Source organism: Hylobates moloch, unplaced genomic scaffold (assembly GCF_009828535.3).
Source record: "Hylobates moloch isolate HMO894 unplaced genomic scaffold, HMol_V3 SCAFFOLD_19, whole genome shotgun sequence".
NCBI lineage: Eukaryota > Metazoa > Chordata > Mammalia > Primates > Hylobatidae > Hylobates > Hylobates moloch.
The window spans coordinates 5372075-5399895 of record NW_026652294.1 but is presented as its reverse complement, the minus strand read 5'-3'; the positions used below and the strand labels follow the sequence as shown (position 1 = coordinate 5399895).

At 55.9% G+C, this 27821-nt stretch overlaps 1 protein-coding gene across 1 annotated transcript in view; it reads right to left on the bottom strand.

The window, feature by feature from the left end:
• BCR (BCR activator of RhoGEF and GTPase) overlaps positions 1-27821 on the bottom strand; it is a 137048-nt gene that overhangs the window by 16597 nt on the left and 92630 nt on the right. The window contains exons 7-16 of the mRNA XM_032139425.2: positions 26966-27018; positions 26327-26467; positions 15571-15692; positions 14460-14628; positions 12361-12480; positions 11470-11545; positions 9870-9974; positions 9078-9152; positions 6727-6824; positions 4212-4343 (exon numbers count right to left, since the gene is read on the bottom strand). Of these exons, the coding sequence (XP_031995316.1) occupies positions 4212-4343; positions 6727-6824; positions 9078-9152; positions 9870-9974; positions 11470-11545; positions 12361-12480; positions 14460-14628; positions 15571-15692; positions 26327-26467; positions 26966-27018 (1091 nt within the window). The remainder of the gene's footprint in view (positions 1-4211; positions 4344-6726; positions 6825-9077; positions 9153-9869; positions 9975-11469; positions 11546-12360; positions 12481-14459; positions 14629-15570; positions 15693-26326; positions 26468-26965; positions 27019-27821) is intronic.

The window sequence follows — 27821 nt, the reverse complement described above, 5'->3', positions numbered from 1 at the left end:
CTCATCCACACAGCCATTCACCCATGCAGGGGGGTCTGTGATGTGCCTGGGGGGCATTCCGAGATGTACGAGACATGGTCCATGTGGTGGAGGCGCCAATAGGAGAGAAACTTATGTAGCCCCTAAACAGTCTTGGAGCCAGGCTCAGTGGCTCACGCCTGTAATCCCAGCACTTTGGGAGGCCGAGGCGGGCGGATCATGAGGTCAGGAGATCGAGACCACGGTGAAACCCCATCTCTACTAAAAATACAGAAAACTAGCCAGGCATGGTGGCAGGCGCCTGTAGTCCCAGCTACTCCGGAGGCTGAGGCAGGAGAATGGCGTGAACCCAGGAGGCGGAGCTTGCAGTGAGCCAAGATCATGCCACTGCACTCCAGCCTGGGCGACAGAGCGAGACTCTGTCTTAAAAAACAAAAAACAGACTTGGAGAGGGGCAGGCCCCAGGGGGTCTCTTGCAGCAGGAACACAAAATGAGTGATGTTTGTTTTGAACAAATATTTGGGGAAGATTTAAAGGTGAGGAGGCTGAGTGCAGTGGCTCACGCCTATAATCCCAGCACTTTGGGAGGCCAAGGCGGGTGGACCACTGGAGGTCAGGAGTTCGAGACCAGCCTGGCCAACATGGCGAAACCCCGTCTCTACTAAAAATACAAAAAAAATTAGCCAGGTGTGGTGGCACATGCCTGTAATAACAGCTATTCAGGAGGCTGCGGCAGCAGAATCGCTTGAACCTGGGAGGCGGAGGTTGCAGCAAGCTGAGGTGGCACCACTGCACTCCAGCCTGGGCAAGACAGCGAGACTCTGAAGAAGAAAGAAAGGCAAAAGGAAAGGAAAAAGGAAAGGAAGAAAGAAAGAAAAGGAAAGAAGGAAGGAAGGAAAGGAAGGAAAGGTGAAGAAACACATTTGGGCCAGTGGGACAGTAACACACAGGTCACACTGAGTGTGGTGGGGAAGTGACAAAGACTCTCCTTGACGGAACTCATCTGGTCACTCCAGCTCTTTATTCCAGCTAGATCCCATCCTTGGGCATGTTCTCAAGGGCCCAAATTTTGCAAGAATCCTGCTAAGTCCGTTTAGCCAGAACCCCCTGCCCTTGCTATCTGATCAGATTCCTCACCCCACGCCATCCCCCAGGGGAGATTGATCACTCTGGCCTGTCTTCAGCAAGAATCCTGTTGGGTCGGTTTCACCAGAATCCCTCTTCCCCCTGATGTTGCTTCATCATTTTCCATCCATCAACCCCTACCCTGCTTCTTGGCTGTAAGTGCCCACTCATCCATGTGAATTCAGCATTGAGCCCATTTCTAGGCCTTCCATTTCTAGTCTTTTCCCCATCACGATAGTTACTAAATAAAGCCTGCTTTTACCACTTTAACTGCTGTCCACTCGGGTTTTTCTTCGACACTTACTGCTCTCCTCTTCCCCAGGATGGGGTGGGGTGCTCAGCCACACCCCTAGACTGACAGAAGAGCACAGGTCATGTGCATAAATACTTCAGTAGCATCGCAGAAAAGAGTTTCAAAAGAGGGCCTGACATGGTAACACAGGAAGAGGCCTATCAGCTCTTTTCTCTCTCTCACTGAGACCCCCAGTTACTTAGCAACAGTACTCAGAGGCCCTGGTTCAAATCCAGCCACTCCCAGGATTCCAGTGGTTGAAGATTTGGATGAGTTGAGCCAATGGTTGGCAGAATCTGAACCTCCCTTTACCTGGTTTGATGAGCTGACAAAAGGAGCCAGGCACCCAGACTGTGAGTATCCCTGGGCTGAGCAGTGAGGCTGTGCTAGATGCAGGCTGGACTGTGGGGGAGGAATGCCCTAGGCTGGGTGGGGGAGATGGAAAACACGGAGAGGGAGAGGGAAGTGGGAGCGATGGGAGCACAACTGGCTTTGCAGTCTGCTCCCTCTACCTCCCTGAATACCCAGGGCCCTGACTCTGAGCAGGTTAGAGAAGCATCTCCTGAGTGTCAAATGAGCTCTCTCAAAGATCTGCTGCAAGGACTGAATTGGAAAGCACATGTGGCCAGGCACAGTGGCTCAGGCCTGTAATCCCAGCACTTTGGGAGGCCAAGGCAAGAGAATTGCTTGAACCCGGGAGGTTGCAGAGAGCCGAGATCACAGCACTGCACACCGGCCTGGGCAACAAGAGCAAAACTCCGTCTCAAAAACAAAAAACAAAAAACAAAAAACAAAACTTAGCCGGGCATGGTGGGGCATGTCTGTAATCCCAACGACTTGGGAGGCTAGGGCACGAGGATTGCTTGAGCCAGGAGTTTGAGGTTGCAGTGAGCTATGATCCTGCCACTGCACGCCAGCCTGGGAGACACAGCCAGATGCTCTCAAGAAAACAAAGAACAACAACAACAACCAAAGAAAGCACATGTAAAAAAGAACCTGAGCCGTGACCATCACCCAAACTATGACTGTCACTTGACTGATGCTAAAATACTTTGGATCTCAAAGGAGACCAGCACTAAGTACTCTATCAAGACTGGTGTGGCCCATCTGCGTGGTACAATCTCCCACCATGAGAATCCACACAAAGGCTGGCAGGGTGAACAAGACAGTGCAGTGGGACAGGGACAGGAGAGCTGAGAGCAATTTTTAGTTAATTTATTTTGTTTTAGACAGGGGTCTCACTATGTTGCCCAGGATGGTCTTGAATACCTGGGCTCAAGCAATCCTCCCGCTTCAGCCTCCTGAGTAGCTGGATTACAGGCATGTGCCAGAGGAGGCTTTTTGCTTTTAAACCTGATCTCAAAGTATAGGGAGCCCCAGGTGGCTCTGATCCACTGAGTTCCCTTATAAGCTTCCAAGGTAGAAAAACAGGCAGTAGCTGCACCTCTGAAGACGTGGCCAGCCAGGCCGGGGTGGCAGAAGCGGGTGAAGCCAGCACTTGGTAAAGATTTGCTGATCTGAATGAGAATGTGGGACCCATCAGCGAAGATGACAAGTGACTCAGGGAAGAGCCACCCTCTCCCTTCATTCTTCCTGGCACTTGGTTTTTTTTTTTTTTTTTTTTTTTGAGATGGAGTCTCGCTCTGTCACCCAGGCTGGAGTTCAGCGGTGTGATCTCGACTCATTGCAAGCTCCGCCTCCCAGGTTCACACCATTCTCCTGCCTCAGCCTCCCGAGTAGCTGGGACTACGGGTGCCCGCCACCACGCCTGGCTAATTTTTTGTATTTTTAGTAGAGACGGGGTTTCATGGTGTTAGCCAGGATGGTCTCCATCTCCTGACCTCATGATCCGCCCACCTCGGCCTCCCAAAGTGCTGGGATTACAGGCGTGAGCCACCGCACCCGGCCTGGCACTTGGTATTTAACCACAAGGGGATTTTTACTTCCTGCTTAGGGAGGGAGACAGGGCTTCCTGGGGAGCCCTGTGCTTCTAGGGGCATGTGGAATGCCAAACCCACTCCCTCTAGAGGCCTCTTGTGAAGATGGAAGGTCCTGGGAAGAGAGAGCTGTACCGACGACCCACCGATATAATGCACTATAAAGAAAGCATGACCAGGGCTTCCTCCCAGCTACCCCCGCGGAATTGTGAGGGTGGGAACAGGAGAAACAGGGCCTGGGGCGCCAGCTATGATCCTCCAGGAAACAATGGTGGTGGGCTCCCAGGGGCTAGATAAGCTTCTGAAGGACAGAGGGCCCAGGCAGTCTCCTTAAGAACCAGGGCCCCCTTGCTGGTCCTGTATGGACACATTCTCGGTCTCACCTGGGGGATTCCAGACTAGCCTGGGAGGAGACCTGTCTGTGTGCACCCTGTTCCGAGATACAGCTCTATACCCTAGAAACTGGGTCTAGACCACAGATAGGGGATGCCAAGCAGGCAGCCTCTGGGACCCCTGTGCTTTTCTAAGAAGACTGGCATAGGATGGGCCAATTTCAGCCCAGGACACCACCTAACTGTTCTGCCTTTGGGTTCTCCTAAGGCCGGGCAGGAACTGAGGCCCCAGCTGCAAAACCAAGTTGAATGGAAATTCCTTTGGGAATGAGCCGACACAACAGCCTCGCAGAGGGCGGTACGTCAAGACCCATCAAGATACATGCAGGCACCGGCTCAGGTCTCCCACGATGGATGTTTCAGAGCCACAGCTGCCCACCCCACCCCACCCTGGGTGCAAGGCCATTGCCATCTCAGTGTCCCCAAGGGCTGCATGAAAAAGGACGCCATGCATCGGGCAGGGGAGGGGAGGGATGGCTGCCTCACCTGGACCTGGCCCTTCCCCATGAGTCTGTCCGTGCTCTCGCCGTCCTCCTTGGGGATCTTCGTCTTGTTGTAACACTTTTCATAGCACAGTATCCTCAGGGTCTGGGAGCCCTCCAGCTCTATCTCAAATTCCTGCAGCCCCGAGGGAGAAGGAAGTCCAGTGTGAACAAACGGGTCAATGTTACGGCTGAAGGGTCCTCTGAACCGGGGCTCTCCCTGCCGCCCTTGCTGGCCCAGAGGGACCGATGCCTGAGACCCTCCTCCCTTAGTCCTGGGACTCATGGAAGTGTTCCCTGTAAGCACCCCTGGCATGAGACTGTGGCCCAGCCTGGATGCTTCCAGAAGCTCCGAATGCCTTTTAAGCCTAATCCAAACTCCTTACACCAGCATCTCAAAGGGTGATCCCCGCACCACCTGCCTCACAATCGCCAGGGTGCTTGTTAAAACGTATTTCTATGGGCTGGGCACGGTGGCTCACACCTGTAATCCCAGTACTTTGGGAGGCCAAGGTGGCAGATCACTTGAGACCAGGAGTACGAGACTAACCTAGCCAACATGGCGAAACCCTATCCTACTAAAAACACAAAAATTAGTCGGGCGTGGTGGTGCATCCCTGTGATCCCAGCTACTTGTGAGGCTGAAGCATGAGAACGGCTTGAATCCGGGAGGCGGAGGCTGCAGTGAGCCAAGATCATGCCACTGCATTCCAGCCTGGCCAACAGCGTGAGACTCTCCCTCAAAAAAAGATATTTCTGTGGACTCTGAATGATAATGATCTGTTGATGCGGGTTCACTTTTATGGCGGTGAGACTATTCTGTGAGATATTATTATGGTGGATACACGTCATTCCACGTTTATCAAAACACATAACATGTGTAACACCAAGGATGAACCCTACCTAATGTCAGCTGTGAACCCTGGGTGGTAATGATGGGTTAATGCAGGCTCATCAACTGTAACTCATGTCCCACCCTGGTGTGGGATGTCCATAATTGAGGTGGGGGACAGCGGGTACATGGGAACTCTGTTCTTTCTGCTCTATTTTGCTGCAAACCTAAAACCGCTCTTTAAGAAAGGAATTATATCTAAAAGGAAACAAAGAGTGATCCTTGGGGTTGATACAGGAGGGAGAGGGACTTGGAGGAAAAACTGCTCCCCTAGCTTTCCAGTTGTCTGCCGTGGGTGTGTGGTGTTAACTCTCTCCTCTGTCACCCTGACGGTGCCATTGGTGAATCTGCACTTCACACCAAGGCGTGTGCACGCATGGCTTCTTGGCAGGGAAATGGAGGAGCGTGAGGGAAGAAGAAAGCAGCAGGAATTTCTGAACCTGAATAGGGGAGGGGGTGGGTGGGTGTGTGCGTCAGGAACATGTGAGTGTCCCCAAGCCCAGATCTTCATGGACAGTGTGGGTGGTGGAGGTGACCTGCTACAATCTAACCCTCATGCCTTCATGCCTCCCTGGAGCTTCCGTGGCTGCCTGGCACCTGAACCTTTTGCACACTGCCTGGCACCCTCTCTTGTTGTCTCTGCTGGGTCATGGCACTCTTGGTCTCTGCAAAGGCTTCTTCGATGGATCACCTGTGGCTCTTATACCTCCTCTCATCCCAGCTGCCACTCAGCCCTCTCTGCAGGGATGTCCAGAGCTACAATGACCAGGTAATTTTACTGAGCTCCTTGTGCCCTTGTAGTATTCAAGCAACATGTCTAAAATGATCCAAGAGTAGTGGATGCTGAGAAAGGAGACCTGGGTTCCAGCCCCACTGCTCGATCCACCAGCCTGGTGACCCATGTAGACCAAGCAGCCTGGGGGCTCTTGGCTTCCTCCTTCGCAGGAGCGGGGGTGGGAGGCAGCTCTCTGCAGGCCCAGCTGCCTCTACCTGCATCATCAAGAATGAGACCTTCGAGGTCACAGCTGCTGCAGAAGTTGGGAAATGGCACCTCTCATGGATCTGGGATTTAGTCAATATAGGCCTCTCTGCAATCATTCCCCTACTCCTGAAGGGACAGGGCCAAATGGCTAAGTGACTCACACAGCAGCTCTCTAAGGTGGAGGAAGGCACGGCGACACACAATACAAACCCAACACCCCAAGACAAGCAAGCAGGACCCTACAGTCCCTGTCCCAGCCCCACCAGCAGAGCCCCAGGCTTCCGGAAGCCAAGAGGGTCACGGGAACTCATTCCAACTTCTGCGGAAAAACTCTATGGAAACCTACCAAGTAAACATAAGCGCTAACAAAGGCAGACAAAAAGCCTTTTTAAGTCTCTTTCCAAACACTTCTCCAGCAAAATAGGCGGCTTCTTTGTGATGACGGGGTGGGTAAGGTTTTCAGGAACACAGAGATAAAATCTCTTGGACACGTCACCTACTGGCCCCCCAGGAGATTGCTGGAATTCAGCAGCACTGCCTTCGGGGGAAGCCCTCAGGGAGCCCCTGAAGCTTTAGATTATCTCCAGTGGAAAACATCCTGTGCCCCGGCTGGCAGGCTGGGCCCTTGTGGAATCAGCTCCTCACCTCATTCCAGTTTGGCTCAGCTGTGTCCCTGTAGACGCGCGTCTTTGCTTTATTCACAAAATACCCAAAGGAATCCACCTCCAGGGTGCAGTAAAGATCTGTGGGGAGAAGGGGACATGGAGGTCACAGGTCTTTTCCACATCACCCACATGGTCTATAAGAGCAGGTGTTATTTGCAGAATCAGAAAAAAAAATAAAAAAGGTTTTAACTTTCTTTTTAAAAATTAAACACCTAATTGGGGTCTGGCGTGAACACCAGCACGTGGTGCGATGCCCCTGCCTGCTCTGTGGAATTTCCCTGGGTGCGGCTGGGAAATGGGACTTCCCACATTCGTTCAGTCAGTCAGTCCACAAACCCCAGCTAAAGCCCCTACGACGAGAAGGGCCCTGCACTGGTGGGGACAGAGAGGTGTACATGCCATCGTTACACAGTGATGCCACAGCAGAGGCCAGCCATCCTGGGGTATGTGGGAAGCTCCTACAATCAGAGCAGACTCCGCTGTATTATCGGGCAAAGAGTTAAGGCAAAGGGGACTCCAGGCCACTGTGGGGCACGGGAAGCAGCTCAGTGCTGGGGAAGTCGTGGGGTGCAGGGGGAAGGGAAGGAGGCAAGGCCTGGAGAAGAGTGGGGCTGGGCTGTGGGCGGTAAGTGGCAGGGTGGGGTTTGCGTTTTAGAAAAACTACCTGAGACAGGGGATGGAGAGGCCTGGTGGTGGCGACCCTTTCTGCAGGGACGTCCAGAGCTACAAAGACCAGGGAGGAGGCCGCAGCCAGGGCCTGGCCAGGCAATCAGAGATGATTAAGAAGCCTCACTGATGGAGAATGGCATTTAACGGAGGGAGAGCGGACCACGGTTTCTGGCTTGGCCACGGGGGTGGATGGTGGTGCCCCTCAAAGGGACAGGACATAAGAGGAACAAGTTTGGGGTCCATGAATAATAGGTTTGGTTTGGGGATGCAACGTTGAGTGCATGGGGCAAGGAAGAGATAGAAAGGTAGCAGGGAGGCAAGGAGAGACAAGCCCGGGACCACGGGGCAGCGTAGGGTGTCACGCTGTATTGCTCACAGACAGGACCCAGGAGGAGATACAGGGATGGAGGGAGGCCCACGAGGGAAACACCAGCATTTATGAGGCAGCCAGACACAGGGGCCCAGGGGAAAGATTATTTGTGTTACAATGTTATGAAGGTGCAATCTGCATGTCATGTAATTCATCCATTCCAAGTGTAGGGTTTAAGGAATTTTAGGAAATTTAAACGCGAGAGCAAACAGCACCACAGTCTTTTCATGACACTGCTCTCACCTAAAAAGTCCCCTTGGGTTCATCTGCAGTTAGTCCTCTCTCGCAACCCCATCCCCCAACAATCCCTGGTAAGCTTTCTGTCTCCACATTTTGCTGTTTCTAGGAACTTTTTTTTTTTTTTTGAGGCAGAGTCTCGCTCTGTTGCCCAGGCTGGAATGCAGTGGCACAAGCTCGGCTCACTGCAACCTCTGCCTCCTGGGTTCAAGTGATTCTCTTGCCTTAGCCTCCCAAGTAGTTGGGATTACAGGTGCCTACCACCTAGCCTGGCTAATTTTTGTATTTTTAGTAGACACAGGGTTTCACCATGTTGGTCAGGCTGGTCTCAAACTCCAGAGCTCAAGTGATCCACCTGCCTCAGCATCCCAAAGTGCTGGGATTACAGGCGTGAGCCACCGCACCTGGCATCTTTGTATTTTTAGTAGACACAGAGTTTCACCATGTTGGTCAGGCTGGTCTCCAACTTGCGAGCACAAGCGATCCACCTGCCTCAGTCTCCCAAAGTGCTGGGATTACAGGCATGAGCCACCGCGCCCAGCCTCTAGAAACTTGTACAGTGCAACTGATGTGTTACCAGCCTTCACTGTTCTGACAGCTCCAGTAGCTGGGGGGACCCTCACTTAGAGGGGAAGGAAAAAAATAGTAGTATCCATCCAGCTCGACAGAGGAGCCAAAGCTGCTCTTCTGTGGGGTGAAGGTGCACTGCTGACAGCCCTCCTGGCTTGGACCCAAGACTCTGTGCACCCCAGAGGATGTTTGTCAAACTCCTTGCCAAACCCCTGTGATTACACAATCCACCTGCAGGGGGCAGCTCACCAGCTCCCAGGATCTGAGACAGGCTTAGGGAGAGGGCAGAGGCCACTCCCAGAAAAACAATTCCACACCCAGAAGGCATCAACCAGCACAAACACTCCACAGCGGCCAGGGGTCAAAGGTGTCCCGTGGTCATCTGAACAACCTCCCTGTTTCCCCACACCCTACCCGATTAGTCCTTCCTGGGTGGAGAGCCCTGGCTCGGCCGCTGCAACCTTCCTCCCCATACCAGTACTTACTTGAACTCTGCTTAAATCCAGTGGCTGAGTGGACGATGACATTCAGAAACCCATACAGCCCCGGAGACTCATCATCTGTGCAAAAGACCAAAGAGGTGAGCTTCTGTTGTCCTGGGAAAGGGAGGCAGGTGACAAGCTAACTATGCTTCAAAATCAACCATCCGGTGGACACCGCGTGGCTGCCATCTGCCTGGCACAAGGCAAGCCAGTGTCATGGGCCAAAAACATACTCATAATGATTTCTGTCTTGGGGATCTCAGGATCCAGTTGGTTTCACAACACAGGCAAACCAGTGACCCAAAGTGTAATAAGGTTCCAAGGACAGCAGAGGGGGTCGGGGTGACGTGGGATGTGGGTGGGGTGTGTGTGGACACACGTGCATAGCATATGCTGTGTGTGTGACTGAGCATACGTGCAACAGTGAATGCAAAACTCAGCTTGACCAAAAGTGCCGGCTGGCAGGTAGCTGGAGGAGAGGAGGGCTGGGAGGACGGAAGTGGGGCCAGATCCAAGGCACAGAGCATCTGAGGAGCATCCGCTGCAGCCTCGTGACTAGGAACAGAAGCCATGCATCTCCTCAACCACCCAGCAGCAGCCACTCAGGGAGAAACTGCTGCTAACCCACCTTGTCCACTCCTGGGAAGAGACAAGAGGCCCTCACAAGCACAGCTTTTCCTTCTGAACCAAAGACCACTAGTCCCAACAAAAGTGCTAATGGGAAGAGGGGATCAGCCTTCGGGCTAGCTGCCTGCCCTCCCTGCAGGTGCCCTGTACACAGGGGGGCAGGCCCACCTTCCTTATTGATGGTCAGCGGAATGCTGTGGACGGTCTGGAGTTTCACACACGAGTTGGTCAGCATCTGCAGCTCCACAGATGTCAGGGAGAAGCTTTTGAAACCTGGGAGGTTGGAAAAGAGGTGCACCAACTGGTCAGTCTGCTCCTTGGCCCTCTGGCCCCTCCCGCTGGACCCCCACCACACCCTGGGGAACAGGCATGGCAAGAACTGATGCCAGGGCTTGGGGGCTCAGGAGAGGGCACTCGGCTACCAAGTGCAGTGCTAGTCTGGCAGCAGAGCGAGGTGTGGCCCTGGAGAGCCCACACCTGGAGGAGTCTTAGCATGAGACTTACAAACATACACGTTCCACGCTACCTATGCACAGCCACAAGGCAGGTCTGAGAATGAGCTGCCGGACTGGGAAGACCTCCCTGTGAGGTCTCCCCAGACAGACAGCAGCATGGCTCTGCCCCTCCTCTGCTAACAAAGGCCCCGTTTCTCCACCAGGTGAGGAAAAGGGGCTTATTTCTGGGCATAATACTGAACAGGGAACAGAGGCTGCCCCTCTGGAAATGGCTGGGGCTCCTATGTTATGACAGGAAACCCTGGGACACAAGCACTGGCAGGGCTGCCCGGAGATCCTCGATCCCCCAGGCTACGGTGGCACTGGGGGCTGAGACGTGGCTCTGCATAGGTGAGAATGATGAGCCTGAGGGGGTGGGAGGTCAGGTCAGGCCAGGCCAGAAGCATGCAGAGCCCCAGCCCAGGGTCTCTGTGAAAGACACTGCTTTGCAGGAGATGGCCCACAGCTGTGGGAGGACCGGGCTACCTGGATACAGTGCTCAGCCCAGCTCCCCCTGCAAGAGGGACAATGGCACACAGAGTCCCAGTGGGAACATCTCGGTAAGGATGGCATGTGAATCCCAAACCTCCAAGGAGGGAACCAGGTCTGCCTTCCCCACCGACACCACCAGGCAGGACCCGAAGGAAGGAGCGCCCTGACAGAGGGAAGTGCCCAGAGAAGGAAGGGGCTGCCCCAGACAGGAGGGAGCGCCTCTGTGCTGAGAGCGGGCAACCCCGGCCATATGAACAGGGCAGTGGGGCCAGCACAGTGTGGCTGCCCAAGTGGGCCCAGCCAAAGGCCCCTTTAGCATCAGCACCTGCTGGGGCAGGGAAGGCCCAGGGGATGGGGAGTAGATGAAGGGAAACGGGGGAGGCCAAGAAAATGGGGTGGTGGCAGGGTCCCAGAAAGGCCTAAGGAGCAGGCCAGGGGTGGGGTGTATGGGCAGCAGGCTGGGGGGAGATGGCAGGGGTGTGTGTAGAGGCAGGTGTGGAATCTGGAAAAGGCCTGGGGAAGGGGAATTCACAGGGGATCACAGGGCAGTGGGGGAAATGAGTGCCCAGGGGATGGGGGCATGATAGGCAGGCAGGCAGACAAGAGGGCTGGGGGCCTATCGGGATGGCTGTCTCCAACTTGTTTTCTAAATTAGCCCTCCATGCAACATTTCACTTGGATAAAACCCTTCAAAATAAAAAAGAAGGTTTAAAACCACAGGAGCTGCCAGCCTGGCCCTAATGGTTTGAAGCCCAGCCCCTCTCAGGACAGAGGATACTCACACTTCTTCTGCTGCTCCCGGATGTTCTCCCTCCACTCTGCACGCTCATAGTCAGAGGAGATCAGGAACGTGTAACTCTACGGTGGGCGAGAAGAACACACCGAGTTATCTCCGCCCTGGCTACGCGAATGCCTGGTAGGCCCGGGGCACCTTAGAGCACACAACTCGTATCTCCAGCCGACTGGAGCCCAGTGGCCAGGTGTGCTCACGGCCTGGCATGTCGCTTCTGGCACTCCCTACCCTTCCTGCCAGCTGGGTGCCACAGCACCTCTGGCACAATCTCTCACCTGAACTACATGGGTCAGGGTGTGATGCTGGCAGAGGGGCACAGCTTAGGGACATGGAGGTGACCAGGTGGGATCTGCAGAGGTGAAGGTTAATCCAGACCTGACCTCCTGCATTCAATCCACAAGCCCCACACTAGCCCAGAGGTGAGGCTTCTGCAGAGCCCACCAGCTGCCTCTCCTAGCCAGGCTAGAAAACAAACCATTCTGGACATTGACAGATAAGTATTGACAGGAGGGAGAGGCCCAGGTTACAGATGGCAGCAGGAGCCAGACTCAGGACAGAAGGTGTGTCTCTGGCCCTCAAGGCCCCGGGGCAGCATCCCTGTACCAAGGGCCAGGTCTGCACAAACCTGCTAGGCTCCCCTGCCCTATACCCTCCCTGGAGACCCTGCCCACTCCCAGCTGTGGGAGCTGAGCCAGCTGCCACTCAACCTGGGGGCTATGCCCAAAGCCCCCGACAAAGGAATGAGTGTGCTTGCATGCACCATGCTGGACAAGCCTCTTTCAGAGTGGGGCGCGTCCAAGTGAAAACGCACTGCCATTAGGCAACCAGGAGCCCATCCCAGGCCAGGAGAGCAGGAGGGGCTGGAATAGCAGGTGCTCACCTTGCCGTTGCGGCTGTGCACCCTGAAGGCCATGCTGGGAGACATAAGCAGCAGCAGCGACTCCTGCTCTGACAGCTTCTTCTTCAGCCTCTCCGTGGCCTTGCTGCCCTTGTTCGCCCTCTGTGGGGAGATGCCACAGCCTCACCTTCCCATTCCAGCGCCCCACACAACCCACTCCCACTCCATCCATCCCCACCACCAGCTGCATTCAGCCTGCAGAGGGCAAGAATCCCATCTCTCCACTCCGCACAGACCAGGACCCCAGACCGCAGTTGCTGGTGGCCTTTGGAGGACAGAAACAGCTTTTTTACAGGGTCAAGGCATGGCATAAGCTGCAGGACATGCTCAGTAAACCTTTTTTGGAGCAATTAAGTCTTTCCTCTCATAAGGGCGGAGAGAAGACTTTTACCAACATCCCTGCCTTTCATTTTCCCAAATTGAGACAATGTCCAGGAGGCCGCTGTGACCTAGAGGGTCCCTCACCCCCTTCCTAATCCAACTAGGTTTCAGCATCAGGCCCCTGGGCACGTTTGTGGAGATGCCAGCAGAAGACCAGATGACTGTCAACAGAACCTGGATGGGAAGGCCCTTCCTACTCTGAGCCGTGTGTTTCACTCTAGAAGCCACTATCCCTGGGGAGGAGAAAAGTGTGCTGCCTGTCACCAGGTAGGGCCCCATCCCATCCCATCCCATCCCCCAAACAGCTGAACATGGAGAATGCAACAGTAACAGTCAATAGGCCTCAGCTGCCCTGAGCACTGGCTCCCACTCTGTGTGGGGACACCCTCTACCTTGGAGGTCACAGTCCCCCAAGGATGACAACAGAATGTTCACCCCAGTCTTGAAGCTCCCTGTGTTCCTAAGTGTGCTGGGTTTGGGTACAGCAGGCTGGGCAGCTGGGCAAGGGCTGAGGACCTCCTGTCCTGCTGCGTCCACCCTACCTGGGCATACCTGGACCCAGGCCTAACCTTTTGGCCACCCGCCTCCTCTGGCCTGGCTAACCTTTGATTGAGGGACTTGTCCTCACCATTTTTACAGTCTTCAAACATCTCTGGAAAAAACCAAGGGCAGGTAGTCCTGAACACCTGGAGGGGTGGCACTCCCACCTGGGCCTGGCCCCCATCAGGGTAGCTTGTATGGGGGAGAGCCAGCACCTCCCCCAACCCTGCATCCTGGACTACTCCAAGCCCTCCACTGTCTGGCTGTGACTTTCTCTCTGGTGGCTCAGTACTTCACCCATGTAATGGAACCACACAGCAAAGGATGCAGCCTGGGTATCAGGAGCCCACACACTCGAACAGCTCAAGCCCGTGGCCAGAGATGAGAACCCAGAAGCCTCTCTCCCGCCCAGCTGACTGAGCTCCCGCGTTCCTGCTGCTTCCTTAAAAGGACCATCCAGGCATTTGCCTGTGAACTTAAAGTGATCACACCATGTTCCCTTATAAATACTGCTAGCCGTCATGCGCTCTCTGATTCTTCATTTCTGCCTTGCGTGACCCAGGGACAGAAGACTGCCCTCCCTACTCATGGCACCTCCTTGTCCAAAACCTGTAGGTAAAATCTCTGAACTTGTTTCCTATTGTGGTGGTGTGTTTCTGAAAAACTAGGAGGTGTTTGCCTAGGTTAAGTTTTCCCCGGGGATGCCAGTGAAACACAAAATCAGGCTCCCAGTGCCACAGCAATGGTCAGGCAGGCATAAACTGGACATAGTTTAAACTTGCCAGTATAAACAAGTTTCTCTCGTGAGGGACCCCTGGTCACAGGTCACACAACTAAGTATGAGGCGGTCCACCAGGTCTAAGAAGTATTCCGTGAAAGCCGCACTGCAGAGACCACGACCAGTTCCCTTCATTTTTCTGGAGGGCTGGGTTGGCAGCCACTCTGGTATGGTACTCCCCATTTAGCTGGGGGTTCTCAGAACAATTGGGCACCTAGCTGTGCCCAGATGCCCAGCCCTCAAGAGCTGAGAGCTTACAGGGGTCCCAGAGACCAGATCTGGGGCCCAGAGGTCTGACGGAGAAAGCACCCACTGGCCGTGTGCAGGGGCTGCTGCCCACTCAGACTACACCAAACCCGGCCCTCGCTCCCCTGGCGTGCACCTTCTCTCTCTGGATGTCACTCTTGATCTGGGAGATCTTGATCTTCAAAGCGTCCAGTTCCTCATCCGGCACCAGGGGGATGTTGGGCACTGCCTCCGATTCATCTACCATCTGGAAGCTGAGATCCGTGAGCGGAATGTACCATTTGCAGTCATACTGCTGCGTTTTGCTGGGTATGGGGAGAGAAGAATGTTCACATGCACCGACTGCCTTCCGTGGCTGATGTCACTGCTGTCAAAAGCCCAAGGGCCCGTGTTCTCGGCCATACATGGTTTACCTGACCTAAAACCCAGCACGTGTTCCATGGAACAGACTGGGATGAGGCTACTGGCAGGTGCCAGGATTCCTGGGAACAGACACTGAACATGTGACTGCAGGCTCCAGGCATCTCAGGAGTCTAGATCCACCTTATCCTGAGCTGGCCCTAAGGTTGAAGGCTCATGTGGGAGCACATCAAGGCTGCACAATGACAGGACACGACTGAAATCCACCCCCAGGGCCGTAAAGTTTGAGGGACTACAGATCTAGCTGGCGTCATCCCCTTGCCTGACAGATGGGGGAACTAAGGCTTTCCTGTGAGTTGACTGATTAAACCCACTCAGCAGGGCAACGGCAGGATGCAGGAAAGAGCCCCGTGCTGGTCCTTCCTAATGTGGCCCTCTTTGCTCCATTCCAACCTGGTGCAACCTGGGTGAACCCAGGGAGGAGGGAGGAGTGGAGTGTGTGCAGGCCTACGCCGAGAATAACTTGGAAAGCCACCACCAGGCTCAGGGAGACAAGGAGCAGCCACCACCCAGCACTGCCTGCAGCCCCTGATCTCGAACTTCCCGGATGGGTCCTGAGGTGACCTTTCTGCAATGGTGCCGGAAGCCACCGTCGGGTTTACCCCTCACTACCGGAGTCAAAGCTGGTCACCATGATGCCCCATGATGTCTCCAGATTGCTAGTGACAATCTTGAACCTGGAGCCTGGCATTGTGCCTAAACAGAAACGGAATATAAAGAGAGGGGCCTAGCTACATCACCACTGACCTCTGCCGTGACAAGACCCTCCATGACCTGGAGCGTCAGGGCGGCGTCACCGCTGGGACAGGGGCCACATCGTCACTCACCCTCCACTCTGCTTCTTGAGCTTGGTGCAGAGAAGCAGGTCGGTGAAGAGAAAGACGTGGCGCAGCTTGCGGGCCCCCTCCACCAGCTCCACCATGAAGCTGTCCTTCAGCAGCTGCCGGTGCTGTGGGCACAGGGAAGGCTGGGGTCAGGGACAGCCTGGGGTGATGGGTGGGGGGTGTTCAGCCCTCCCAGCCCAGCAGGAGCAGGTTGACCCAGAGACGTTCTCTCCCTGGGAAGATTTCACTCCCTCCACATCTGACCCTCACACCCACTTTCCAGAACCGTTTTGTTCATCTCACAGTCCCGCTAACACATCAGGGCTTATGTGTAACTTCTTTGTTCAACACATTTCCCAATCCCTCCTGTGTGTTCAGCTTTTGGAAGAGGGTGGGAGGATGGGGGAGAGGGGGAGGTAGCAGGTGTGGGTCTGAAGGGGCACACAGCCAAGCAAACAGTCTAACGTGAAGATGGGTGATGGGGGGACCCACTTTAAACAGGGAAGCCAGTGCCTCTCTGGGGTGGCAGCTGGAGATCCAGAATTGGCAAGAAGCCAGCCATGCCAGGAGCAGGTATTTCTGTAGAGGGACCATCTCAGGCACAGGCCCCTGTGGTGGGGAGAGATTGGTGCCCGAAGTACAGATGGGGCAGTATGGTCTATGGGTGGAGACGGGCCCAGGGCACTCTGAAAAGTGGCAGCCCTCGAGGTCACGGCAAGGGTCGGGCCTGGTTCTGAGGGCAGCAGGAACTGAGGGCCCCACATGTGGAACTCCTAGTCCTCCCAACTAGACAGGATGGATAGAGTCCCCGGTGTGCACGGGCTGCACCTCTGACACCTGCCTGGACACCTGCGGCCTGAGAAGGGTTAAAGCGGAGTGCAGGTGGGCAGCACAGGGCAGGGGGCACAGGCTAATAAGCCACGTGTCTTTCTGCATCTTGGTCTGCATCTGAAAGGCAAGGGTCGGTTCTTCTTGCTCAAGGGGCTGCTGAATGGACATGTCTAGGTAAGTCACCCGTGCCTGGTATCTCACAGGGTTGGGCGCTGTGCCGAGGGTACAGGGATAGGATGAGAGGCTGTCGCAGCACGCCTTTCCCATGCTGGGACCAGTGCACTGCACGAGCACATCGCCTGAATTATTTGATCCAATCCCTGCAACAGGCTGTAGGCAGGTCCTCAATGAGAAAACCGAGCTTCAGGGAGGTCCACCCTCTGTCCCAGGCAGCGCAGAAAGAGAGGAGTAACATTCACAGGCCTCTACCCTCAGGAGTCCACAACTTCGTGGGAGAGAGATCAAGTGTTTAGTGGGCACCCAGCCCACCTGGTCTCAGGGAAGGCTCACAGGGAGGACGACCCCCGCCCTGCGCTGAGAGTTGGAAGGGTCTGCAGGGGAGGCACATACAACAGAGGGTGTGAAAACCCAGTGTCTCCCCGCAGGCGATGCACCTGTCCCCATCTCGAGAAGTGATGAGGCCCTGTGCTCTCAGGGAGCCAGGCTGGTCCTGGGGCTAGACCAGGCGCCTCGCCTGGCTGTCACCTGCAGCCTGAGGTTCTTCTTGGGGAGCCTCTGTCTCTCTGAACTTTTCCCCCATTCTGGGGCCAGAGGCAGCAGAGCTCCCCATTTGCAATAACAGCCTAGGCCAGGCCTCCGACACTCTCAGAGGTGGAGGCTTCATGTCACCATCATAAGCAGCTTGGCTCACGACAGCCAGCTGGCTCTTGTGAAGGGGAACCAATGAATTACGCAGGGGCCGCTGGTTCCCATAAGTGGAAGGGTAGGAAGGCTGCCGGCGTGCCAAGGCCATGACTCATCGGCACTCACCCACACCCTGCCTGCCGAGGGCAGACGGCCGCCTGGTGACGGCACCCACGGGAAGCAAGAAACAGCATGTGCACCTGGAGAAACATCACGTAGAGCTGGAGCGCTGAAGCCGGGTAACCCAAACTGCTGGGACTGCAGCGGGGACCAGCTCTGGGTAGGGTCCCAGGACACTGAGGTCCTTCGGGAAGGACTGCAGTATGTCCTCTTGGCAAGGACACAGCAAAGGGCCTCCCGGCCAAGGAGGAGGGGTCTCAGGCACCTTCCTTCTGGGGCAGTGGCGAGGCTGGACGGCAGCCTTCTCCATACAAAGGCACTGAGCTTCTCGCCATCACCAGCAGAGGGCACCCCATGCTCAGGTCAGAAACTGCAGACCCAGCCCACTCTGCCTGTGGTCAAGAAACGCAGCTCCCTCTCCAGCAGAGGCTCCCCACAACCCACCTAAGGGGCACCCTCGGCCTTCAGCAAGGCTACTGAGTGTCACACTGGGCGCCTGTAGCACCCACATGCCGGCTTGCCACGTTGAGAGGACACAGGCCTGCCTGTGGGGAGGACGTGGCCCCTCTGGGGTGCGGGCTGCAGGCCCGGGAGGCTCAGACAGTGGACTCGGTGGGTTCTGGGCTACTCTTCTGATGCTGCCACAGCCTCCCCAACCCCCCACCCACCTGTGCAACTCTCATCTGAGAGAAGCCCGAAAGCCACAGGCACCCCAGTATGTCACAGCATCTCAGGCCCTGCTCTGCAGTCCCCGTTACCCGGCCCCTGCCTGCCCTCCCAGCCCACACAACACCAGCGCATGGCTGGGAGGCCCACGTGGCGTGGCCTATGTCACTCCCTGCCTAGGAGATGTTCCTCGCGGAAGCGCTCAGCAGCCTGGTCCCCGGCCTGGAGTAAAGGACAGTTGGCCTTGAGATCAGCACAGGCTTCCTGCATAGCCCACCCAAGTCGTCCTCCAGGGCACACGGCAAGGGTGGGCTGGGGTCACAATCCTAACTGCATCCCAAAGCCGGCATAAGGCCACGTGGCTGGAAACCACTGTCCCCAAGGCTCAGCATCTCACCTAGGGCAAACACTCCCAGCTGGAGCTGTGGGACAGAGAGGGCCAGGGCATCAGTGGCCCCAGGACAGGGACGGCACCACACTTTGGCTCCCTGGGGCCGTGGGAGCCTGTGTGTGAAAAGGGCACAGGGGAAGATCCTATGTGCTCTGTGTCTGCATGTCCCTGTGTCTCCATGTCTCCGGGTGTGTTCATTCTCGTGTGAGTGTGAGTGCCTGAGCGTGCCCTCGTGCACGGAACCCCACACAGGCCTGTGGCCTGGGTAGGTGTGCACCCGTGTGTCTCACTGTGTGCGTCTCCATGTTTCTGTGTGTGTGTTCCCATGCAAGGGCATGTCCCTGTGCGTGTCAGGCCTGTGTGTGTCCTGGTGCAAGTAATCCCGTGTGGGCGTGGGTCCCTGTGTGTGCTGTGGAGTGGGGCAGGGCGGTGGGACAGCAGGCCCCAGCTGGCAGGACAACACTCTCTTTGGGGAGCCCCCCACATCCCAGGTGGGAAACACCAGCTGGAAGAAACGCCACCTGTCTTCTCGAACAGCTAAAATCATCATCCCCACAGGAGCCCCCAGAAAGCAAGGGTGGCCAGGACAGCCTGCATTTTCACTGTCCCGAGCCCACTCTTCTTCTCTGTGACGATGATGCTGGCTATGCTCCTCCATTTCTTGGAGCCTCCGTTTCCTTAAACATGATGGGGTGAGAAAGACCAGTCTGGTGGTATGTTCTGAGGACTAAATGAAACTGCGACCTGCAGGGCCTCACACGGGGCTGTCACCCTTCGCCATGTCCTCTGCAGGTGGGAATGTGACAGTCACAGCTTCCCATGAACACACCACTCACTCCTCACCAGGACTCTACGAGGCAGGCACCATAACCCTGATTTCTACACACAAGGAAACTGAGGCCCTGTGAGGTCACATTATGTGCCCTGTCTTCTGAGGAGGGGGTCGCATCAGGCTGGTGGGCGTGAGGGGCACCTCCTTGCTAAGGGGACTTCCCCCAGGCCAGCTGCTTCCTTCAGCTGTCGCCAGTGCAACATCACCCCCGCCCCAGGCACAGCCTATCCAGGGTCTTCCCAGGAAGGCCAGTCTGGAAGAAGCACACTGTTAGGGCTGAATGTCCCCCTCAGAATTTATGCTGAGGCCCTAACTCCAATGGGCTGGTATCTGGAGGTGGGGCCTTTGCCAGGTGAGCAGGTGTAGATGAGGTCATGCAGTAGAACCCATGTGATAGGATGAATGTCCCCATAAGAAGCAAAAGAAGAGAGGTCCTTTTCTCTCTCCATGTCCACTCCCAGGAAGGCCATGTCAGGGTACAGTGGGAGGGTGGCCGTGCTTCTCACTGCCCTCACCAGAACCTGACCCTGCTGGCACCCTGGCCAGATCTCCAGCCTCCAGAACTGTGAGAGGTAAAGGCCTGTGTGTGAGCCTCTCAGCACACGGTACTTTGTTACAGCAGCCTGAACCGACTACGACATGCTCCAGGAACCAGAGACCATGGCTCCCTGGAGATGCTGGAAAACTTCCCCAGGTACAAGAACTGCAGTTTGATCATCAACAAATCAGCAGGGTCTTGACTGGTGGGACAAGGAAAAGTTGCCAAAGAAGCCCATGTAGCAGCTGAGGAAGTGGAGAAGGAAGACGGCCCAAGTGAAGACCAAGGTGGAGCTTCCAGCTGCTGGCTGGTGGGGGGGCCCTGGAGGCAGCCAGTGGCCTCAGTCCCCGCTACCCTGCCCCCAGAGCAAAGCGCACACCCCTGGAGACCTGGCTGAGTGCCACTGAACTGGCTGCCACTGCCTGTCAGTGGTCCTGTCTATGCAGGGATGTGGCAGACTCCAGAGGTTTGGCAGTGGGACCAGGAGCAAGAAGGGTCACCAGGCAGGCCAATCTACACTGCAGCCGAGAATGAGGTCAAGGGTCCTGCTTGCCCTTCCCGCCCTCTCACCTGCTCTTGACTTGCCCCCCCCTGCAGACTCTCTGGTCCCCAAGAAAGCCTCCGATGGCCAATCTGGCCAAGAAAGTTTCCTATGCCCTGAGAGACACTATGCCAGGAGGAGGGTAGGGCAGGGCCTGGGAAGAACAATGCTGGCTGACAGCCACACTCAGGGTGGCTGGTAGCAGCTAATGTTTGCTGAGCTCTTTCTGGGTGCCAAGAAGGTGTGAAAAGAGCATGACGTAAAACATCTCATCTCACTCCACAGAACGCTCCCATGCAGCAGGCTCCAGCTCCACCACTTCCTGGAGAAGAAACAGCTCAGAGGTAAGCAATGTGCCCACGCTCCTGGAAGGAATTAGAACTTGGCCCAGACAAGCCGAGAACCCAAGCTTTGTTTGCCAATGTTTATGAAGGGCCCAGAAAGGCCTAGCCCTCGACATGGGCACTAGCCTTGCCCTTACAGCTTCTGTTTGGTGTCCAGTAGAGCTGAGAACCCCACCCATCCTGGGGTGGGCACCTCCCTCTCCGTAGCACCCCTTGCAAACTTTGCCAACAGGGTCTGGCTTCTCCAACTGTTTTCCAACTCTTTTTTTTTTTTTTTTGAGACAGAGTTTCACTCTGTTGCCCAGGCTGAAGTGCAGAGTGCAATGGCGTGATCTCGGCTCATGGCCACCTCCACCTCCCAGGTTCAAGCAATTGTCCTGCCTCCGCCTCCCGAGTAGCTGGGATTATAGGCACTTGCCACCATGCCCGGCTAATTTTTGCATTTTTAGTGGAGACGGGGTTTCACCATGTTGGCCAGGCTGGTCTCTAACTCCTAACCTCAAGTGATCCACCCGCCTTGGCCTCCCAAAGTGCTGGGATTACAGGTGTGAGCCACCATGCCCAGCCTGTTCTCCAACTCTTTAATTATCAACTGAAAGACCTTGGTTCTCCTCTGCCCGAGCCTCACCATCTCTCAGCCTCAAGCCTGCACTGGTGGTACTTCCCTCCTCCAGGGCCTTCCTGCAGTTCCCGTTTGGACTGCTGCCTGTGTTCTTCCTACAAGAGGGGCCTCTGCGATCCCAGGCAGAGGATGGATGTATTGGAGGTCAACGCCTGGCTGGCTCTTAGGAAACAGAACATCCAAACTGGATCGTCCGCTATGCTTCCGAGTCCAGGCCGAGGGGGTGCTGAGCAGCACATGGTGCCAAGGCTCCGAGTAGACAGACAGGCAACCACGTGGGAAGTCACTCAGCAGTGGGGATCGGTTATCTAACTGTGAAGTTAATTCAGCTAAACAAATGAGCGCCACCCACCAGCCCTCAGAACCCAGGCCTGGAAAGAAACTGCCTGCGGGATCCTTTGATCCGGTTATTTTGGGGAGGCTAAGGAGGGCATTCTCTTGGGCAGCACCTATGGCTCATGGCCCCCAGGTGTGCTTGGGCCAGGATGCCGGGAAGCCGGAGCACCTGCCGGCCACCATTCAGCATCAGGAAGCCACCTGGAATGCAGCCCAAAGTCACTGTTCCCCAAAGAGCACAGCCCTGGAGCCGTGGGACGTAGCTGAAAAGGGCGATGAGATTACAGGAGTCACAGTGGGGGTCTGGGGCTGGGGTGGCTGACCCTGCACAGGGTTCACACCTGGGCCTCTCCTTGATGCCAGACTTGCCCAGGCTCAACAGGTAGCAATGGGCCACCTCCCAAGAGGCCCAGTAGTGACTGCAGGAGAACCTTGAAACACTCAGGCCAACGAAAGCAGCTTTCTTCTCGACACCAAATGCCAGGGAAGCCAGAAACAGCCCCAACCCCTTGACACACTCCCAGCAGCAGCAGCAGCAGGGGATGGGGTTGTGTGCGGAGCTGAAAGGGACATCTCCTCCTCTTCCCTAGGAACAAGAGGAGGGGGCTGGGCGTGGTGGCTCAAGCCTGTAACCCCAGGACTTTGGGAGGCCGAGGCGGGCGGATTACGTGGTCAGGAGATCGAGACCATCCTGGCTAACATGGTGAAATCCCGTCTGTACTAAAAATACAGAAAAATTAGCCGGGCGTGGTGGTGGGCGCCTGTAGTCCCAGCTACTTGGGAGGCTGAGGCAGGAGAATGGCGTGAACCTGGGAGGTGGAGCTTGCAGTGAGCCGAGATCGCGACACTGCACTCCAGCCTGGGCGACAGAGCGAGACTCCGTCTCAAAAAAAAAAAAAAAAAAAAGAGAGGAGGGGTGGAAACGTCTTATCAGCTCACAGAGGAGGAAGGGAACCAAAGAGTAACACACCCAAGGGGCACACAGGTGGCCAGGGGCCCGTGGCCTCGCTTGCATCCTGGCTTAGCTACTTAGTGGCTGTGTGACTGTGGGCAAGACATTCAACCTTTCTGAGTCGCAGTTTCCTCATCTGTAAAAGGGAGATCACCTCTGACCCCACAGAATCGTCATGAGAACGCAGAGGCACAGTTCCTTTCTCTCTTTGGGCACTTGACACTCCATGTCATGTACCAAACTAAGAGATGGGCAGAAAAGAAATGCTCAGGCCCTGCCCCTGGCTGCAAATTCTAAGAGGAAGTAGCCTGGAGCTTCTGCCCCTCTTTCCTGACTAGTGTCGTCAGGGGAGCTCGCCTGTCACCTCCGACACAGATGGCGGCATGCAGGCTGAACATCACCCCTCACTTTCATAAAGTCCCTCGCAGGCTGTGAAACCTTTTCAGTCTCAACACCCCGTGGAGGGGCCACGGACCCTGCAACATTGCCCTCAGAGAGCACGGACACGCAAGGAAGCAAAAGCATGTCCCCAAATCAGTACACTGGTAGCAGTGAGGGAGAGCGGACCCTGGCGGGGCTTCGCCCATCTGGCATCTTTCTTTCTGCATCAAGGACTGCAAACCCGTTGGGCAGTGCCAGGGGATACTGAGGTGGATGTCCAGGCTTGGAATGCCAACCTGATTAGCAGCATCTGCCCCAGGAATAGCAGGGGCAGGGGCAAAGCACAGGCATCTGTCTATCATCCTGCCTTAGCCACCATCAAACCATCTCCCTTAACGTGCCTCAGATAGAAAGCTCTGAGTGAAGGGGTGCTGGTCAGACTCATGGTGACTTTTCTAGTCATTAGTCCTCCATCTTGCTTTGCAGTTAAGGCACCCAGGTGACCCCTCCTCAGTGAGCAAATGCCCCTCCACCAGGGCCAGGTGCTGGGGAGGATGCAGATCCAGGCCCCTGCCTTTGTGAAGTGCCCAGCCCTTTTTTTTTTTGAGACAGAATCTCGCTCTGTTACCCAGGCTGGAGTGCAGTGGCACGATCTCAGCTCACTGCAACCTCTGCCTCCCAGGTTCACAAGATTCTCCTGCCTCAGCCTCCTGAGCAGCTGGGACTACAGGTGCCCACCACCACCCCCAGCTAATTTTTTTGTATTTTTAGTAGAGATGGGGTTTTACCATGTTAGCCAGGATGGTCTCGAACTCCTGACCTGGTGATCCGCCCGCCTCGGCCTCCCAAAGTACTTGGATTACAGGTGTGAGCCACCGCGCCCAGCTGCACCCAGCCCTTCTTAAATTACACTTCCTCCTTGGTGGCCTCGAGACGTGGCCATGGGTAAGCATGGAAGTCGGCCCCCATGGGGACGGATGCAGGAACGAGGGCCTGGGTGCCAATTTCTAGGCAACATCGTGTTTTCCTCAATTCCCCAAAGCAGTGGATTCCAATGATCCGAGCACTGAGAAGGCCCTTCCTTCTCTCTAGGGATGCTAAATGGTAGCTGGATTTGCAGGGAGCAGACTCGGCGCAGGAGAAGCCATGGGAAAAAGGACGCCTACACTCACTTCCCAGGAGGTCAGAGCACTCATAAAAGAACAGTCAGTAGAAGAGAAAGAGCAGGCGTCTCAGGAGGGTAGGGTGAGCTTGGCAGGAACCCACCCCGCACATGGAGGCTTAGGAGAAGCAAATCCAACATCCACTTAGATCTGTGTGGACTGCCCACAGGTTTGTCACAGGTTTGCTCTCCTTCTGTGGCCCTGAGCCAGGGAAGAGAACCAAGGGCAGGGCCCGGTTGTTGCTTCAAGAAGCAAGATCTGATTCCCCATCACTCCCAGGTCACGGCCACGGAATGAGCAGCTGGGGAACACTTGCACTGCTCAACGCCTCCCCTGATCAGCTGGGGAACACTTGCACTGCTCAACGCCTCCCCTGATTAGCTGGGGAACACTTGCACTGCTCAACGCCTCCCCTGAGCAGCTGGGGAACACGTGCACTGCTCAACACCTCCCCTGGAAGGTGCCAGGGACCCACTTACGCCTTCAATGAGTTCAGAGACTGCCAAGGAGCCAACACGGATGGCCAGGACTGCCACTAAATCATGCCCATTTGAGAGCCCAAGGGCCCAATGAGGTGGGGCCATGTTCCCATCCTGCTGCAAAGACAAGGAATGGGCCCAGTTGGGAGAAGCTCTAGGCCACCCAGTGGGTCAGTCCTCATGATGCTGGCATGGGATCCTGAGTCTGCCCAGCTTCAGGGCTTGGACAAGCTGGAGAGTGGAATGGAAGGGACAGCTCCCTCCTCCTCCCTGCCCTTCTGGGGCCAGGCCCACCAGGAGAAACTTGACCAAGTCCCTCACTCAAGGTCAACTCGGATTAGACTCTGGACACTCAGGGTACCATTCCCAAAGTGATGTGCGGCAGACGGGGCTGACAGCTGCCTGCCTGGTGGCCCAGGGCAGAAGGAGGAAAGCAAGTCCCATGTGCTGGGCAGGTCCACCCTGGGGGCCCTGAGGACAGAGCCTGTGACCTTGGTACAGGGCCGACCACCTGGCCCATGAACCAGAAGAAAGAGAAGGAGCTGGTTCTCTCTGTTTTTTTTTTTTTTTGAGATGGAGTTTCACTCTGTCACCCGGCTGAAGTGCAGTGGTGAGATCTCGGCTCACTGCAAACTCTGCCTCCTGGGTTCAAGCAATTCACCTGCCTCAGCCTCCCGAGTAGCTGGGATTACAGGCGCCCACCACCATGCCCAGTTAATTTTTGTATTTTTAGTAGAGACGGGGTTTCACCATGTTGGCAAGGCTGGTCTCGAATTCTTGACCTCATGATCCACCCGCCTACGCCTCCCAAAGTGCTAGGATTACAGGCGTGAGCCACTGCACCCAGCCATGAGGTGGTTCTGAGGCAACTACAGTCAGGTTCACGCCCAGCCTGTGTCCTGCCTGGGCCAGACAGCTTCTGTCCCTGCATGAGACCCCTGAGGCCGTGGGTCAGCTCCCCTCGCCTCAGTGCTGCTTCTGACAACAGCTGTTCCCCTGGACACCGGCTCCCCAGTTTGCATGCCTCGGCCGTTCTCAGTAGCTGCTACCTGCCTGGGAATGCATCTGCCTCACTATGTGCCAGGCCCCACCTAGGAAGGCTCAGAGCAACACGGGCACAGGCCATGCCTGCTCATTGATGACGTGCACACAGAGTACGTCAGTGACGGGGGGAAGGGGAAGGAGAGCCTTCCCGGGGGAAGACGTGAAGTGCTTCATCCAGTCTCACGTCACAGACACAAACCACAAACCCCACTTTCTAATCCTTAAACCCGATGTTAACTGTTTTTTAATGAAAGCACTCAGGAGGAAGTAGGAGGATTCCAGGCAGACAAAATGCCATCCTCCTACTCACCTCCTTTGTACAAGTCTCCTTGGCTGTAGAGCCTGAGCTGGCAAGAGTGTGGGGGATAAAAAAAGGGGACCCTGGACATAAACCACAATGACAGAAAAGGAAAGAGGTGGCTGAGTGAGGCATGGTGATGGCTGCCGCCTGGAGGGCATGGTGCATGTGGGGTCACCCCTACGACTGCACCCAGACACCTTCCACACAGGACTGAGTGTGCGGCCAAACTCACCAATCCCAGAAGGCAAGGTCTGCTGAGGACCAGGAGGGGCTCTAGACCTCAGATCGAGGGTGCCCTGCATGCCCCCAGCTCAGCAGGCTGGGTGGATCCAAGCCATCCCCTGCCACACTCACCTCTCCCTTCTTCACCGTCATAGACTGCCGTCGGGGTGTGATCTCCTCGTTGATGCTGGACAGGAAGTTCTGTGAGATGCGGAGGGCGTCCTGCAGCAAGGGGTGGTCGGGGTGGCTGGCAGGAGTGTGCTTTAGCAAGTCCTGCCCCAGGAAGAAAGACTTGAGTTAGACACAGAGGAGCACTGGCACCTGCCACTGTGGGCAAAGTGCAGACAGAAAGTGCGGATGGAGCAGAGCGCTGGCTCCCTCAGTGTCACCACTGCCTCTCTCACTTGGGGCCCAGCTTTGCGGACAGAGCTTGTGTGAGCACCATCCTGGAAGCAGGTCCTACATGTGATCCAGCAAACCCACGCTGCATGCACATGGCCAGGAGGGGCTCCTCTGTAAGGATCTAGGGCAGGGTTTCTCAACCTCAACACTGCGGACATTTTGCGTGGAGTAATTCTTTGTTGAGGGACAAGAGAGAGCTGTCCTTTCACTACAGAATGTCCAACACCATCCCAGGCCTCTACCCATTAGATGACAGTAGCACCCCCTTGGCTGCAGCTATGACAACTAAAAAAAGGTCTCAGAACATTGCTGCTGTGTGTGCCTGAGGGGGCAGTTTTGGTCCCGGTCCGGAGGGGCGCTGTGACTCACATGGAGGACCAGCGTGCTCCTCGTCACACGGTCCACGGGCTTGTAGAGCAGAGCTGTGGAGAGAGACGGGTGGTGAGAGAGGCCGCACATGGAGAAGCACACCAGCTGCCTGACCAACCTCGGTGCAAGGGTGAGTAGGGAGGGGGCTGCCCCAGCCTCCACAGGCCCCATCTCCCCTCTGCGCAGTGACAAAGGCAAGGCTAGAGCACCCAACAGGAGCACTTTTAAGTCCAGGACATTCACTGCATGCAGAGTCCAGAGCGGCTGTCAGACTCGAGCCTGCACGGCTGGCTCGGTGACAACAGCTAAAAAGCCTCAGCACTGCTGCTCCTCTAGCCTGAGGTCAGGGAACCCACCCTGGCAAGGATGGGCTGGGGAGGGCCCCAATTCTGGAGGGAGACCTGCTCCCCAGCCCAGAGGGTAAGCTGAGCAGACTCTTAGCTGCTCTTACCATCGATCCCGGGACATTTCAGACACCTGACTCTGAGACAGGCAGAAACCTACTCAGATGCCAACACAACTCTTGGTTTGACATGTTCTCTGGCGACCTGCCCGAGGACACCCGGACTCCAGAGGAACGTGAGCCCCACTGCAGTGGGAGCAACTCCCTGGCACGGTGGGAGCCCCGGCCAGCCTCAGCCACCTGTGCTTCTCCATGATGACAGTGAGTGTGGCCCATCCCAGGCACGGACGCTTACGTGTGTTCTGAGACATGCCAAGTATGCTCTTCACAAGACTCCCACGACCAGCGTAAGGCACACATCGCTATTTTCATTTTGCAGATGGGGAAACTGAGGTTCGGAGCACAAAGCTCCGGGGGCTGCTGGTCTTTGCAAGTGTAACTATTCATAACACC